This window comes from Oryza brachyantha, chromosome 10, assembly GCF_000231095.2.
Source record: "Oryza brachyantha chromosome 10, ObraRS2, whole genome shotgun sequence".
In the NCBI taxonomy this organism is placed as follows: Eukaryota; Viridiplantae; Streptophyta; class Magnoliopsida; order Poales; family Poaceae; genus Oryza; species Oryza brachyantha.
Window position 1 is genome coordinate 202,751 of NC_023172.2, and position 16,963 is coordinate 219,713.

The following is a 16,963-nucleotide window of genomic DNA, read 5'->3' on the forward strand; positions in this document are numbered from 1 at the left end:
AGCCAACTGCTCTTTTCTCTTCTCTCTTATCTTCTTAAAATATGTTTACAGTTAGCTTATAGTACCACAGTAATCATGATGGTTATTACGATAATCACACGAGGTATGCCAAATTTTACAAGATTATAAAATTTTTTAAAAATGGTAAAATATCTGAAAAAGTCGTGGTTATAGTTCTCATTTTTACAACTTACGGTGATAGTCATAATCAAAACATATCACATGATTTTCACGCTCAATCGTGATTATCGATATTAATCATGTCATTGTGATTATCAGTATTTATGTATCACAATTATCTATATTGATGGTTTCATCGTGATTATCAACTAATATACTGCGATAATCGTGACATATCGTATGATTTTTACGTCAAAACTGCCACGGCTCTGTTCAATTTTTTTATTCAAAATTATATAATTTTTGGACGATAATCGCTGCCGGCGTGCGGTTTCGCTCAGAAATGGTTTTGCAAACCCTTAAAACAACAAGGAGCTACCTGAGAAAGGGGGCCGATAAGAGAGTTAGCCGGCTTGTCAGTGACTGTAGGCGTCACACCGTTGGTAATACTGTATATCTCTTTCATATATAATAAAACAAGGAATACGAATATATATATATATATATATATATATATATATAATACTAGATGAAATTAAGAAGAAATATACGGTAGAGATATGAATGAAAAAACTTTTATAGCTCGTGTAGAAACTGTGAGATGAATCTTTTAATCCTAATTAATCCATCATTATATGTAGGTTATTGTAGTCCTTATAGCTAATTATGGACTAATTAGGCTCAAAAGATTCGTCTCGTGATTTTCTCTAATTAGTTTTTTCTATATTTAATACTTTATATTCGAGGTGTTTTTTTGGAATAAATTTTTGGAACTATATTTAGTTTGAAAAACATCACATCGAATCTTTTGATATCTAAATGGAGTATCAAACATAGATAAAATAAAAAAACTAATTGCGCAGTTATGAGAGAAATCGTGAGATGAATCTTTTGAATCTAATTAGTTTATGATTATCTATAAATGTTACAGTAACCCACATGTGCTAATGATATATTAATTATGCTAAAAGATTTGTCTCGTGATTTTCAGACGAGCTATGAAATTTATTTTTTTATTCGTATCCAAAAAACTCTTTCAACATCCGATCAAACGTTTTATAACAATATCCTTTTCGCGAACTAAATTCCCTAAACAATGCCAATACATATACGGTGGAGATATATATATGGTACTATTAATTACTCCTGATTCTTCAATTCCAACCGTCTGGCTCTGGTCTACCCTAGCTAGCCAACAACCACCACCCAACTCGAATAAATAGTGCAGCGGCCGCCTCCAATACTTCGGCTAGATCCCATCCCATCCCATCCCCACCCCCACATAGACGAGGAGTTCATAGCCCGTCGGCCGGCCGGACCGGAGGAACTAGCCATGGCGTGCGTTCCCGTCCAGCCTCAGCCTACGCGCGGGGAGCCGGCCGTCTTTGGCTTGGCGCTAGGTTAATCGATCTCCGGCCAGTATCCGGTTCTTCTCGTCTCGATCTGTGCCATGCCATATGCACGGACGGACGACGGCGAGCAGCCGCCGGCATACCAAGCCGTCGCCGGCCGGATTTGCCAAACAGATCTCTATCTCAGGTGCAGAAGATCAACAACACATGCATCTATGTATGTATAGCAGGGGGGATATGTCTTTGATTATTTCCACATCCCTCGATTTGATTAATATACATAGAGCATCCGATCGATCCCGTTGCAACAGAGTAATTAGGATGAATTGAAGTACTATATACGATCCGGTATTATACATCCCTAGTTTTGTCTTGTTTGTTACAAACATGCATTACTACTCCATGTTAATTTGCATGTATACTAGTTGTTTCTATCTAAATCCCTTCGAGCCAACTGTATTATTATATGTATTTAGCCTTGCTAAATGACGATAAGTGTAGTCTTGATTAGCGGATAATACAAGGAATCTCGCATGGAGGTAGGGGCATGGCTGACATTTCACATGCTCAGATCTTGGGGAGCCGCTAGTAGTACAGCCCTAGCCGTCAGCTCTCTGCACTCTCTCTCTCTTATTAGACAAGACAGTCTTCTCTGTGATACGGAGGTAAGGAGTCCCCATGTACGGAGGAAGGCTTACGATTGTATATGTGTGTGTTTGTTGGTTAAATATTTGCTCTCTTTTTCTTTATTGTTTCTGCTTTTTCTCTATTGATATCCTTGATGAATATTCATCTTGCTTTGCAGGTTTTTGTTATTACTACGGAGTACATTTTGATGCTAATTTTGGTAGCGCCCGTACGCCTGAAACAGTTCCCCTTCCAGATCCAGATGCCATGCGCCTCCAGATGAAGTCTACACGCCACCCTAGCTAGCATCACATGATTTTTGTGCATGCTAGGTACTCCATACTCCAAACTCTCATTCTTGCCCGAATCTATTTGCTTTAATTCGATGTATAATTATTAATAGTATTACTATTATAATAAGTAGTACTCCTTTCGTTTCATAATGCAAGATGTTTGACTGTTTTGTTTATAATGTTTGATCATTTGTCCTATTTAAAAAATTATGAAAGTATCATTTATTTTGCTTGTGACTTACTTTATTATTAAAAGAACTTTAAACACGACTTATCATTTTTTATATTTCTACTAAATTTTTGAATAAGACGAATGATCAAACGTTGCAACCAAAAAAGTCAAACATCTTATATTATGAAACGGAGGTAGTAGGGAGCATGACAACAACCATTCTGACATTGTTCTATTGTACACATAAATTTCCTCTGTTTTGGTATTATTGTACACATTACTTTTTATCTATCTATCAGCAAAAGACTGATCGATTGTTATTGGATTATTATACACAATTTTGAATTTGTTCTTTAAATATTTTATCTTCTCTGCCTTTTTGGTTTCTCTATTGACTGGTTGATTGTTTGATATTGTTGATGATTTTCATCTTTCGTTGCAGGTTTTTGGTTTTTACTACTAGCTAGCTACTACGTTTGTTTCTTTTAGTTTTATAATTTTGGTGCGTTACATGATACACCCTTACACCTGCAACCATCCTGTACGTTACGATATGCAGCACTCCTACAAACATACAGTAGTATGTATGTTTGCCCTAGCTAGGCATGAGAACAGTCAGTTTGACACCTTGTTCTACCATTAGTGGATAGTCGTATCATTTGTATTTTCTGATTTTACTCGCAAGCTATATTTTCACCAGTTTACATTACATACACAGCAATATCAAATTTTCAGAATTGCTAAATAAACTTTCAATATATTTGAGGGGCAAATCTATCGATTTCTTTGAGATTCGTGCTAGGTGGGGAAAAAGGATTTTTGTGGGCACGCAAGGATCACGTGCGTGCTTCCTCCACTGAACTATGGTGGATTTTGTATATTTATATACCTCTTGCGTACTAGTTACATTTTAATTTGTATTGTAGTTACATTTGAGAGATTTTTGAGTGATTTTCTGTCAAATGTTATTTAGGTAGTCCTTTTTACTATCATCATAGCGGCTATGCATATCCCGTTTTACATTAGATACAGAGTAACATTTTTTTTTTGCAGACCACATGATGATTTTCCTGTTTGATGCAACCTACCCAAAGCTTGTAAGCCAGATACAAACTGATGAAGCTAAAGGTATTACTTCTGTTGTGCTGCATCAAGTAGTAAATGGGTTGCGTTGCTTTGACTAGTGCAAGCAGGTTTTGTACCAAACAGTTTTGTATAGAAGTGCAATATCCATTCATTAATAGAAACAACTTTTGACCTAACCATATGGCAGTTATGTTTTTATCACTATCTCCTTCTTTTTGCTAGCAATCTAAGGCTCTTGTTATAGCTGTTTGAGTGCATTTGCATTGTCATACTTAGAAACCTTTAGAACAATGCTACTACCATGTATACTACTACAAACCATGTGGCCTTTAACAAATGGTCTAAAAGAAATCTTTCCTACAAAAATGGACCAGGGGTCCTCAGACACTGTCACGAGCCACTTGTGTAAATTGATTTTCATGGGCGGTCACTAAGTCAACCGCCTCAAAAGTACCCTTATTTTACAAGCGAATGACTTAAGAGTCTAACTTTCAACATTGATTTCAGAAAAAAAAATACTATATTGGCTAGTCTCAGGAATTGCTAGCCATGCCCTCTGAAAAACAGAAACATAACAGATGCTAGTCACCCCCAGTGGCAAGATATGGACGAACGGCTGATTTACAACTTAATTACTCTCTGACGTTGTCTTCTATTGAGGGTTGATGTCAACCGCTAGCGGTGATGTGAGCAGGGTTCCCAAACGGTTGGTTACCACATGGTTATCGTTGGGGTGCAGTAAGGATAATACCGCTGTAACTGCACTAACTTCAAACAAATTTGAAAAATATGTTGAACTTCTGATAAAGTTTGAACGGATTCTCACAGTTTGCTATGGTTACAACTAGTGTGTGAGCAAAATTCAATTTGCACAATAATCAAACGCTTATTTCGGAGATTACGTCTCCTAGTTTAAGTAAGACAAGGACTATGTATAACTTGCTAGTTGCTGGGAATAAATAATGGTTATGCAAATTCTCATCTAATATAGATGGGAGGTTTCAATGTGTTATGTCTTTAGCTGGTATTTCAAGTAGTTTTCTTATTTAATCAAGTTGTAATTTTTCTAATCTGTAGTCATTCGACTTGTAAACTCTGCAATAGTTGGTTGTAGCTTCTTTAAAACAAAGGTCGGAATGAATTCCATTATCCAAAAATAATATAATGCATGTGTGCATATTTCGCTCAAAAAATTGCATGACCTTGGACGAGCGACAGTGTATGATGGCGTAGTAAAATTTCAAAATACTTTTTTGACCTTTTTTGTGCCTATAAAATTCAATATTCGGCCAGTAGGAAATATATTATCACAGGCAAGTGTCTTTTTGGAAGCAACCCCTTTAGAAACCTGCATGTGAAATTCGATTTTGGCAGCCGCCTACGAAACCTGACGAGTGATGATTTTTAGAGGCCTTAGGTACTGGCAACCTGCCCACTTGCCTGCCTATAAAAACCCATTTTGACTGCCTGTGAAAATGATTTTTGTAGTAGTTGATGCATTGTGTATTTATAGTACTATATATGTCACACAGATATATGAGGTGTGTTTTGTTATACTACTAGTAACAGTGGTAAGGCAAGGCTTTTGTATCATATTGGTTGCTGTGATGAGACTGCAAAGCAAACACTGTAGTTTTAATTTGTGGCTGACCTATTTGGGCAAACAGACAGTGTTATATTGCGGTGCACTCATTCATAGATTAGTATCACTCTGCAGATCCATTTTCTAAACTATGCTAAAAAAATATCCCTCATAACAGGGCAAAATCTATCTGATTTTCACTCCACAAATATTCAAATAGGAACGTGATATTCATAGATGGGTAGTGACTGTCTCTGAGATTTTAACCAACGAGTTCTTCTAGTCACCCCAAGAGTGATTCAACTAAGTTTAGATTGCACTATCATGTATCAACAATAATGTTTTTGGGCATGTACAGGTTGGCCAATTTGGGTACGATAAAGACAGCTGATGGACTTGGGGGATTGTAGCACACTGCTGAAGCTATTTCCAGACGAAGATCCATCCAATGCATATGCATATACACACACACAAGGCAGTAAGTTTGTCTAATATCTCTGCACTGTACTTTCAGCAATCAACTAAATATCATCCTTCTTTATTCAAAATGGCAGCATACGCAGCTGATTACCATATGCATGACGCCTTGTTACCAGAATTCAGTAATTGGCGTTGTAGTATGAACTCTGCAATAGTGTAGGAAGAAAAAAAACTTATCAGCATGTATGGTAGAAGAAAAAAACATTATCACCGTGCATGCTAGAAGAGACTATGGACATGCAGTATGATGTTGCCAAATTTAACAAACACCCAAGGGTCTTCCGGCTAGCTCCACAAGATGGTGAGCTGGCTGGTCTGGGAGCTGGCTGGTCTGGGTTCGAAGCCTCATTTCTACCTATTTAATTGATATTAGGTCATTCCTTAATATCCAAGTTTTTTATGTTCTTGCCAAATTCCTGTGATTTGTCTTCCATGGAGCTGCACAGATAAGATAATTTGTTATAGATAAAATGAATCATTTTAGCTTCCGGACCATGTAGAATAAACCTTTAACTTTTAGACTTCACAGGAAACACAAAATGAATACATGCACATAGATATGCATACTTGTAGTTCTATACAGGGAGGTGGGAGGTGGGAACTGGAAATCAAGCTGGCTGAACTGCAGGTGGGAAGCTATCAGAAGGAATTAGTTCAGCTGTACAATGAAGGAAGAGGTGCATAACTTTTCTATGTTTTCCTATATCAATTTGCAAAATAGAAGGCTTGTTTATTTGTATGAACTATGAAACAGAATTGGAATGCTTAATTAGTATAAAATGAACCATCGTGAAAGCTATAAATACATAATATAAGCATCTAGCAGTGATCACAAAAACAAATATCAATGAGGATACAAAGCAATTAAGTTAACTGTGTGTATGTAGAGGGATCCATAGAACCAAAACGATAGAATTGGAGAAACCCATAAATCATTCCACCCTACCGTTTAATAAAGCAAAAGGGTATGCATCTCTTGAATAATGCGACACCCAATTTTTAGATATTATGCTAGAGATTTGATGAAGGGAGAGTATTATAGTCTTTTTGCTTTTGTATTGGTATGTGTGGAATAAGTGAAACATGAAATTACTTTGGGACGGAGGCCCTGATACTATTGGAATCAGGGCAATCATGGGAATCAATGAATGGTTACATTATGGCAAAAAAAATGAATCCTAGAAATGCTTATATTTTGGATTTGGTGAGTAAAACAAATAAAGGCTAAAACATTTGTATATATGGCGCATACTTTTTGCCAAGATCTTCCCTAAAGGAAAGGAAAGAAAAGGAAAGTAAACAACAAAACCATAAAAAGAAGAAGACCCTTGTTGGCCCAGTCCAACAGAAGTCTTCTGCTTGAGTGCCCCTCGGGAACTGTAAGTCTACTTTCCCCTTCCCTCTGTCTGTGTGTGTGTTCCTCGGGGGGTTAGAGGTGGCCGCGATTTAGGGTTTAGGGGGAAGGGGAGAGAGAGTGAGAGGGGGTGGAGTTGAAGGATATAGAAGAGGCGTAAAATGTTGCGACTGATACGCCGGATGCTGGCTTGTGGCGGAAGTAAGCACTCAGCAACACTCGGTTAGTGGTATCCTCTCGTCGTCCCTTCCCTCTGTCTGTGTGTGTTCCTCGGGATTTGAGGTGGCCGCAATTTAGGGTTTAGGGGGGAAGGGGAAAGAGAGAGGCGTGAAGATTCCTGCAATGTTACGGCTGATACGCCAGATGCTGGTTGGATACTCGGTTCGTGGTATCCTCTCGTCGTTTTAAGTGGTGGACTTTCATGAGTTGGTCTGTATAACTGGGATCTATTGTCTGGATAAATTGAATCCTCCTAGTTTGTAGAGTGTATATTGCTTAATCTAACAGTTTAAAACCTCCCTATTTTATTTGTTCAGTGTAGATTGTTGGTTTAAACCACCTGATTGATGCAGATGCCTATCCATGTAGGACTCTCTGGTTTTGGTTACTTCAGGATACTTGACAATGGGTAATCCTCTATAGATTGTTTCAGTGGTTTGAAATTATTTTGATTTGTGCTGATTTTCTCCTGTCTTTTTTTTACTACGAATCTAGGTCTTTCTACTCGAGGACAGCTTGCATCAACTGATGTTGGATTCATCACAAGGAACATCGAAGTCTCCAGTGCTGGTAATGAGGTGATTCCTTCAAACTTCTTGTGTAAGAGGCCTTTCACCACAAACACGTCTGCTGATGAGGGGATGTTCGATCACGTATCTATTGGATGCGGAGATACTGCTCTTTTCCTCCGAAAGTTGGACAAAGGGATGTCTGAGATTGCAAATTCCTTTAAGCTTTCTTCATTGAAGTTTTGAGAAGGACGTCAGACCTTATCTTTCAGAATATTTGATCTTTCCTCGCCCACTTGATACTTCGGTTGCGCAGTTTCATCCGAAAGCCCATGTGTTGTTCGCTCCTAGTCCCATCTATCTTAGCTCACATGATGCTGCTATAGTAAAGCAAATACTGTCAAAACATGAGTGGTCAGACTTCTTGGATCATATCATTATCAATTTCAATGTTTGCATAAGACCTCAACGGATCACGTGCCACAATAATATCATTGATAATGGGACTATGAGCGAACAACACATGGGCTTTCCGATGAAACTGCTCAACCGAAGTATCAAGTGGGCGAGGAAAGATCAAATATTCTGTAAGATAAGGTCTGACGTCCTTCTCAAAACTCGCCTTCAATGAAGAAAGCTTAAAGGAATTTGCAATCTCAGACATCCCTTATCCAATAGATACGTGATCGAACATCCCCTCATTATCAGCAGACGTGTTTGTGGTGAAAGGCCTCTTACACAAGAAGTTTGAAGGAATCACCTCATTACCAGCACACGAGACGCCGATGTTCCTTGTGATGAATTCAACATCAGTTGATGCAAGCTGTCCTCGAGTAGAAAGACCTGGATTCGTAGTAAAAAAAAAGACACGAGAAAATCAGCACAAATCAAAATAATTTCAAACCACTAAAACAATCTATAGAGCATTACCAGTGGTGCATGTGGTGAGGTGCCTATTGCCACACCCATGGTCAAGTATTCTAAAGTAACCTCACCAAAGAGTCTTGCATGGATAGGCATCAGTATCAATCAGGTGGTTTAAACCAACAATCTACACCGGACAAATAAAATAGGGAGGTTTTAAACCGTTAGATTAAGCAATATACACTCTACAACCCAGGAGGATTCAATCTATCCAGACAACTCATCCCAGTTATACAGACCAACTCATGAAAGCCCCACTTAAAACGACGAGAGGATACCACGAACCAAGTATCCAGCCAGCATCCGGCGTATCAGCCGCAACATTTTAGGAATCTTCACGCCTCTCTCTCCCCTTCCCCCCTAAACCCTAAATCGCGGCCACCTCAAATCCCGAGGAACACACACAGACAGAGGAAAGGGACGACGAGAGGATACCACTAACCGAGTGTTGTTGAGTGCTTACTGCCGCCACCAGCCAGCATCCGGCGTATCAGCCGCAACATTTTACGCCTGTTCTGTATCCTTCAACTAGGTCTGTAGCAATCTTTGTCGTTGCATTCATTTGTGCCATACATCTTAGAATTAACAGCTGCATGCAATGGTCCCATCGTACAAATTAATTAGGGGACAAACCATTAGTAGAATCTACTGTTTCTCTCTAAGAAAATTCGATAAATAAAATATGCGGCGGCAAAGCGCGATAGGAACAGACGAAAGCAGCACATCCCTCTTTGTTTCTGGCGCCAAAAATATGGATCGTCCTCCAATCTTCACTTATCCTTGAATAAAACAACTAGAACAGTCAAATCGTTCTCCAATGGAGCAACCAAATGATCCTGCAGGAAGAAAAAAACAAGAACAAGCTAATCCTTCTTGATGGAGCATCCAAATGATCATACCACTGCATCGATGAAGTAAGTGATGCAATCAACTTTCTCTTGTTTGATCCCTCATAGTGTGTCTTTCTCTTCTATATTTTTTTAGTCTATATGTTTTCACTTTTAATTTGGACATGTATTTCACTTGTAATTTGGACATGTATACTACTAAATAGAATTGTTCATATTGTGGTCTATTTTTCTACCTTGTTCTATAGTGTGATTTACCTAAGTTCTTTATAATAGTATTCAGTTAAACCAGATATTTTTGCAGAGTTGTACCTAGTTGGGTGCCTCAAATGGGCATGTCACTTAGTGATACAAAGGAGGCTTGGAACTTTTGGGTCATGTATGGAGGTCGGATGGGCTTTGATGTTAGAAAGAAGCTAGTATGACAATAAAAATCCTGTAACCAAGAAAACCACATCAGCTAGATTTGTTTGCTCCAAACAAGGTTTTCGAGGCAAGGATAAAAGAGATTGCTTGACCAAGCATCCTCGAGCTGAGACGAGAATTGGATGTAATGTCCGCATCGGGCTTTCACTGAATCGAGAAAATGAAAAGTATGAGATATCTGATCTGGAAGTAGAGCACAACCATATACTGCAAATGCCAGAAACTTCTCATTTAATGTCATCTCAGCGCAAGATTTCTGAACTGCAAGCCTTTGACATTGAAATGGCAGATGCCATTGTTATTCAACCCAGAATCGCTCATGAATTGGCTGCTCGACATGCTAGTGGGTCATCTAATCTTGGCTATACTTGTCATGATCAAAAAAATTATTTGAGAACTAGACGTTAAAAAGAGTTGAAATATGGTGAGGCTAGGAGCTTATTAAACTATTTTAAGAATAAGGCCATAGAAAATCCTTCTTTTCATTATGTTTTGCAGTTGGTCACTGATAAGCAAATAACAAATATCTTTTGGGCTGATGCAAAGATGATAGTCGATTATGATCACTTTGGTGATGTTGTTACTTTTGATACAACCTTTGGGACAAACAGAGAAAACCGACCATTTGGTATATTTGTTGGATTTAATCATTTCAGAGAAACAATAGTTTTTGGAGCTGCATGCACTCATGTATGATGAGACATGTGACTCATTCCGTTGGCTTTTTGATGCCTTTTCGTCATGCCACAATCACAAGCAACCAAGAACTATATATACTGATCAAGATGTTGCAATGGGAAAGGCTATCTTTGAGGTATTTACACAAACATGGCATGGTTTATGCACTTTTCACATAATGCAAAATGCAATCAAACATATAAACCGTCACAAGACTAGTGATGGCTCTAATGTTCTGGCTGATTTTAGTGCTTGCATGTATGAACATGAGAATGTGGCAAAATTTGAGCAAGTCTTTGCTGATTCGAGGACGAAAGTTCACAAAGAGACATGGTTGGATAGTATTTATAAGTTGAAAGGAAAGTGGGTTGAATGCTTTATGATCAATGTGTACACTTAGGAATGTGAAGTACTCAATGGAGTGAATGACAAAACAGTGATCTGAAGGATCATTTAAATTCTGAGTTAAACATTGTACAATTTCTTAATCACTTTGAAAGAGTTATACAAGGAAAGAGCGATAAGGAGATCAACTCGGTGTATGAATCAAGGAAAAAGTTGCCACACATCCTAATGAGAACTCCTATGCTATTGCAAGCAAGTAAGCTTTACACCCCATAGATTTTTGAGGCCTTTCAAAAAGAATATGAAAGATCAATGTCGGCTTATACGAAAGTATTGGATGAGGGTGGGGGCATATGTTGTTGGCATAAGATCCCTCGATGATGATTCAACAATTGAAGAAGAGTATATGGTTGTTGTAAATCATTCAGAGGGTAGGAATACTTTGAAGCCATGCATTGAAGATTCTTGATGTGATGAATATTAAGCAATTACCAAAATATTATATTCTCAACAGATGGACACGAGAAGCACGACATGGGGTTGTCCATGATACATCTAGAAGACATGTCCTAGAGAATCCCAAGCTGGATGCTTCACATCGATATAAGTTTCAAACAAATTTATCAGTTTGGCATCTCGTGCAGCAGATTTTGAAGAGTATTTTGTGTTTGTTGATAATGCTCTTGACACACTTGGAAAGCAAGTGGAAGAAATGGTTGAAGGGAATACAACTCACCAATCCAATTTAGAGACAGGGTCCAAGATACCTGGTAATATTTCCCATGGTATTGGTCTGATGAAAAAAGAGACCCGGAGCGGCGGATGTAAGTGAAAAAAGAATTGGGTTGATCGGCTACATAATAAAAGAAAAAAAAGCAAGAACCAAAACAACAAAAGTATGAGGTATGTATATATCTAAAATAAGCAATAAGAAATAAAGTAATTCATCTGTTATTTAGTGGTAAAAGACAATTTGTCACCATGGTGTACTGATAGGCTGAGAAGGAGAGAGAACTAGCACGTGCTGTGCCATTGGTAAAGGAGAGATGGGAGAACAATGGAAAAGAAGTTCACGATGATTATGAATTTATGGGTATCTATTCCAAGTTACTGACGGTAAATTCATATCGACTTTTGTTTTTTAATATTTGATATGTCCAATATTTTCTCTTATGTCGGTTTCTACATTATCAGGGCAATTTAGATGGTCGTGAGTTGTATCCCGAAGGATTTACTTTTGTTGACGTCAAAATATGAACGTTGACGTGTCACACATGAAAGCATGGGAGTCAATCTTAGACAGGTTCAGTACAGGACCTAAATTCTTAGAAGGTGCACGGGCGTGTCGATCAGTTTGATCTTGTAACTGACAAGATAAATAGTAAAACAAGCCGATCGACTATTGAGCCGATAAGTAACTAATAATCCGGCTGATCAGATGTTGATGCTGCAATGGTTAGCCGATAGGATGAACGATCGACTCTAAAAAACTTGGATCGGCTAGAAACTCAATAAATAGACTTGAATTAAATATTAGATCAACGTAATCTGCCAAGTTACTTGTTAATCTTAAACGATCGGACGAGCCCCTATAACTAGATTGAACCAAGCATACATAGATCGGACTTAACTAAGATAGTATGCAGTCGAGCACGATATAATTATAGGAAACATGAAGATCGGTAAGGCTAATAAATAAACCGACGAATTACTTGGAATAAATAATGATTCATGTGTTACGATCGGCCAAAACCAATTAGTATGCAATCCTCATTAGCCAATGCAATATAAATAACTACCGATCTAACAGAATCAAGCCGATTAGTATAAAGGTAATGCAGTAAGGCAATCGGCTATTTTATTGAGGTAAATATAATGAAAATGTAGATCGGCAAAGATCATTGGCTATAAACGACTGACAAACGACCAAGATCTATAAAATATCTAGCCTAAATTGCTAAGAATAATCATAGAAGATCGGACCCAACTGAGACAGTTCAAGATTACGTCTAGCAATGTCAGGCTATGATACTAAACAGATCTAGATTGCTATCAAGCCAACGATCCGATGACCGTTAACTTATCGGCTGTTACTCTGATAAAACGATGAGCAAAATACATCGATTTGATATAAACCATCTGATAAACGCAATTTATTAGATCGGATCGAACCGAGATAGTACTAGATTGAATATGTCAAATAGCGAATATCAAACCAATGTAGACCACCTAAAGTGGTCAACCGGATTAACTCAAAGATACCGAAGTAACTTAAGCTAAAACTGATACGATAACTGGCAATCACACAACTAGATTAGAAAATCAGACTGAACCGAGACAGTTATAATCTAGTCAATACGATTACCTTGGCTTGGCGGAACATAGGACTTACCCCTCCATCAGAGATCGAAGCGATGCAACCCCGCGTCAGGTGCCAAGTTTCGCCGGAGTTGAAACATCGATTAGGAGGGTGGCGATGCGCCGAGAGTAGTTGATTTATTGATGTGTAGATGATTCACAATTACCCAGGGCATACATATTTATACCCTCGGGTGGATAGTAGTCCATGTCGGACACAACACACGACTCCTAATAGATAAAAAGAAATAACAAACTCCATCTCTAATTTCTATTGAATACGACACGGATTCTAATAGATAAAAGATAACAAACAAGTCTCGATCGGACTCTAACTCTCTTAGAGATAAAATAAAAACTCTAACTAACTCTAATTAATAGATAAATTTACGCCGTCAAGCCTTAGCCTTCATGATTCCGGATAAAATGTCTATCGACGATTGCATCTTTCCTTATCTGAATCCAATACGGAAATTTATCAAATTTTGGTGTTAACAACTTTGTAACTCTGTTTTGCTTCTAATTCTTTATGGCAGATTGGCAATACTCTGTATGGGATATACGTGTAGTAGTAGTATGGCATAATGACAATGATTTTTATGTAGCATGAATTCGTTTTTGTTTTTTCACAATATATACACTAATGTTCACGTAGTGAACTTCTACTTGTTGTTCTCGATCTGAATTCACAATGTGATTCAGATTTGCTCTGCTCTATTGGTCTGTTTACTTTTGTTCCGCGCGCTTTGCTGCCGCGTATTTTATTTATCGAAATTTTTTTGGAGAGAAACAATAGATTCTACTAATGGTTTGTCCCCTAATTAATTTGTACGATGGGACCATTGCATGCAGCTGTTAGTTCTAAGATGTATGGCACAAATGAATGCAACGAAAAGATTGCTACAGACCCAGTTGAAGGATACAGAAGAGGCGTAAAATGTTGCGGCTGATACGCCGGATGCTGGCTGGTGGCGGCAGTAAGCACTCAACAACACTCGGTTAGTGGTATCCTCTCGTCGTCTCTTTCCTCTGTCTGTGTGTTCCTCGGGATTTGAGGTGGCCGCGATTTAGGGTTTAGGGGGGAAGGGGAGAGAGAGGCGTGAAGATTCCTAAAATGTTGCGGCTGATACGCCGGATGTTGGCTGGATACTCGGTTCGTGGTATCCTCTCGTCGTTTTAAGTGGGGCTTTCATGAGTTGGTCTGTATAACTGGGATGAGTTGTCTGGATAGATTGAATCCTCCTGGGTTGTAGAGTGTATATTGCTTAATCTAACGGTTTAAAACCTCCCTATTTTATTTGTCCGGTGTAGATTGTTGGTTTAAACCACCTGATTGATGCAGATGCCTATCCATGCATGACTCTTTGGTGGAGGTTACTTCAGGATACTTGACCATGGGTGTGGCAATAGGCACCTCACCACATGCACCACTGGTAATCCTCTATAGATTGTTTTAGTGGTTTAAAATTATTTTGATTTGTGCTGATTTTCTCCTGTCTTTTTTTTAGTATGAATCCAGGTCTTTCTACTCGAGGACAGCTTGCATCAACTGATGTTGAATTCATCACAAGGAACATCGGCGTCTCCAGTGCTGGTAATGAGGTGATTCCTTTAAACTTCTTGTGTAAGAGGCGTTCACCACAAACACGTCAGAATGGAGGATCCTAACAGGGACCTGTTTCTTCTGTTGAGGAGCTTACGAGTGCATTTCCAGTCCCTTGTCACAGTTTGGAAACCTAGGGAATTATTGTCCTTGACAGATTCTTTTATAAGAGAGACTGATGGCCATGTTGTACTACTAAGAGACATCGCCAAGAAAAATTTGGAAAAATGGTCAGATTTTCTGAGTGGACATACCTGTTTCAGATTAAGCTCCACTAAAGTCGTAACCGATTTGGAGAAAAAATTCGGTATGCCGCTTTCTCCACCTTCGTCTACTTTATTGCATTATGTTCTTTTTCACTCACTTTGTTTTATATTTAATTGTTCAGAGAAAAAATCGAATGAGCAGACTCGTCCTCCTGGGGTATCAACCTACTGGGTTATGGTTGATAATGATGAGTCTAAAATCAAGAAGCTTTCAGAGATTTTGGACAAGTTCAGATCTGATTTTGTCATGCTGTACATTGATTGCCTAGAAGAAAAGGCTGAATCTTTCCAGAGGGTAATCGCTGATATTTATCACGATAAAGGTAGTCGAAAGTGGCAAACAGGTAGTTGCTCCATCTTTCTGTGCAACCAAAATGAGTTTGGCACTAGATTATCTGGAAGGAACAGATTGGATATAGTGCTTGATGCTACTGTTCCAGTGGATTTATTCTACCCTCTGGAACACGGAAGATCAAGCACAAGAGTTGTGTTTGCTTGGGCCGATCAGCTCCATAGGCTCATAAAAGCTGGCGTTGACGAATTGAATGCTGAAGCTTACATTGATTTTCATAACAGTAAGAATGTCTAATCTGATCTCTCTTGAAGTGTCTTAAGTGTGTGTAAGATTAAACTAAAATTTGTGTTTTGCAGTCAAGCTAACTCCGGTGAAGAAGCATGGTAATGAGGGCAAGAAGGTAACCCTGATGAAGGAGGGGAAGGAGGGGGAAGGGCAAGAAAGGCAAAAGGAGGGGGAAGAAGAGCAAGGGTCAGAGATGAAGGTGGATAAGATGGGACATGTAAGGAAGATCAATTTCTTTGCCCCTTGTTGAGAGATCTTATACAGATGTGTCCTTTGCCACAAATTTCCTAAGATGTGGCATGCCACACTTTTTGTTGATTATGAGAATACCTGGTGCATCATGAGGTGGTTCATCATGTAGTGTTGCTGCGTGTTGATGTGGTCATCAGTGGAGGTGGTTCAGGCCTTGCAGCCTGTGCTCCCCTCGAGATCACCATGACAACAAATATTGCCACCAACAAAAACCAGAGCTTCTTGGAGGCCATATATGAATTAATTAATGTGTTTCCGCCTTCTTACAGCTAGATTGTATACATATATATAGATATTAGCTATATATGTAGCTAAGGTAGGTATATAAGAGGTGAGTACATGCATGTTAGCATCGATCCGGCCCTCTTATTTATAGACAGCAGAGGACTAGCTAGCTAGTTAGCTATCTTGTCAAGCACACACTTGATTAAGCTCGATCTGATTCCGCTAGAATGAAGCTACGTAATCTACAGTTAATTTGATTGGGATCGATGATCGAGCTATTAACTAGCTAGCTAGGGTATTACACCTAATGCGTACGGTGCATATAGCTAGGCCGGTAATTTGTGACTGATATTCCTATAGTTAAAAATATTTATCATTAAGATAAAATTCAGTTAATTTTTTAAAATTCTGACCATCGATAAAAAAATGATTAGTTTAAATACAATACAAATTATATACCTATTCTCTTCTCGAAAAATGCTATCATAATATCGTAAATCCAAAATTATTTATCAAAATTTTACAAGTTTAACAATCTTTTTACACGATAAATAGTTTTGACCGGAGATAACTAGCTAGTGCATGCAGGGTACGTAGATTATTGATATATATTCCTATATTATATCAAGTTCAGCAGGTAGTCTTTAGCTAGCTGTCGAGTTGC

The 16,963-nt window shown here is 38.4% G+C and overlaps 1 protein-coding gene across 9 annotated transcripts; it reads left to right on the forward strand.

Annotated features, from left to right (window-relative positions):
* The first annotated feature begins 1,379 nt into the window (after positions 1-1,379).
* On the forward strand, positions 1,380-16,541 carry LOC102705465. 9 transcript variants are annotated; one of them, XR_005812592.1, is made up of 13 exons: positions 1,380-2,137; positions 2,278-2,431; positions 3,618-3,692; positions 5,591-6,389; positions 7,639-9,632; positions 9,871-11,918; positions 12,012-12,131; positions 14,226-14,371; positions 14,716-14,806; positions 14,882-14,975; positions 15,134-15,283; positions 15,365-15,817; positions 15,894-16,541. XR_005812592.1 is itself a non-coding variant. In XM_040528095.1 (9 exons), the coding sequence occupies exons 5-9, from the start codon at positions 14,796-14,798 to the stop codon at positions 16,070-16,072; spliced, it is 879 nt and encodes a 292-aa protein (XP_040384029.1). In that variant the 5' UTR covers positions 7,982-9,632; positions 9,871-11,918; positions 12,012-12,131; positions 14,226-14,371; positions 14,716-14,795; the 3' UTR covers positions 16,073-16,504. The 9 variants fall into 9 exon arrangements, 2 of the variants coding, with proteins under 2 accessions (XP_040384029.1, XP_015697327.1); XR_005812591.1 differs by having other exon boundaries at positions 5,591-5,710; positions 6,296-6,389; positions 14,882-15,283; positions 15,894-16,539; XR_005812586.1 differs by having other exon boundaries at positions 14,882-15,283.
* The last annotated feature ends 422 nt before the right edge of the window (positions 16,542-16,963 follow it).

Excerpts from the sequence above, each read along its gene's own strand:
- LOC102705465 (XM_015841841.2), top strand. The coding sequence starts at position 14,926 with ATGTTGAATTCATCACAAGGAACATCGGCGTCTCCAGTGCTGGTAATG. Across the intron at positions 14,976-15,068 it reads TCTCCAGTGCTGGTAATGAG|CTTACGAGTGCATTTCCAGT; the intron begins GTGATTCCTTTA and ends TCTGTTGAGGAG. Across the intron at positions 15,284-15,364 it reads CGATTTGGAGAAAAAATTCG|AGAAAAAATCGAATGAGCAG; the intron begins GTATGCCGCTTT and ends TTAATTGTTCAG.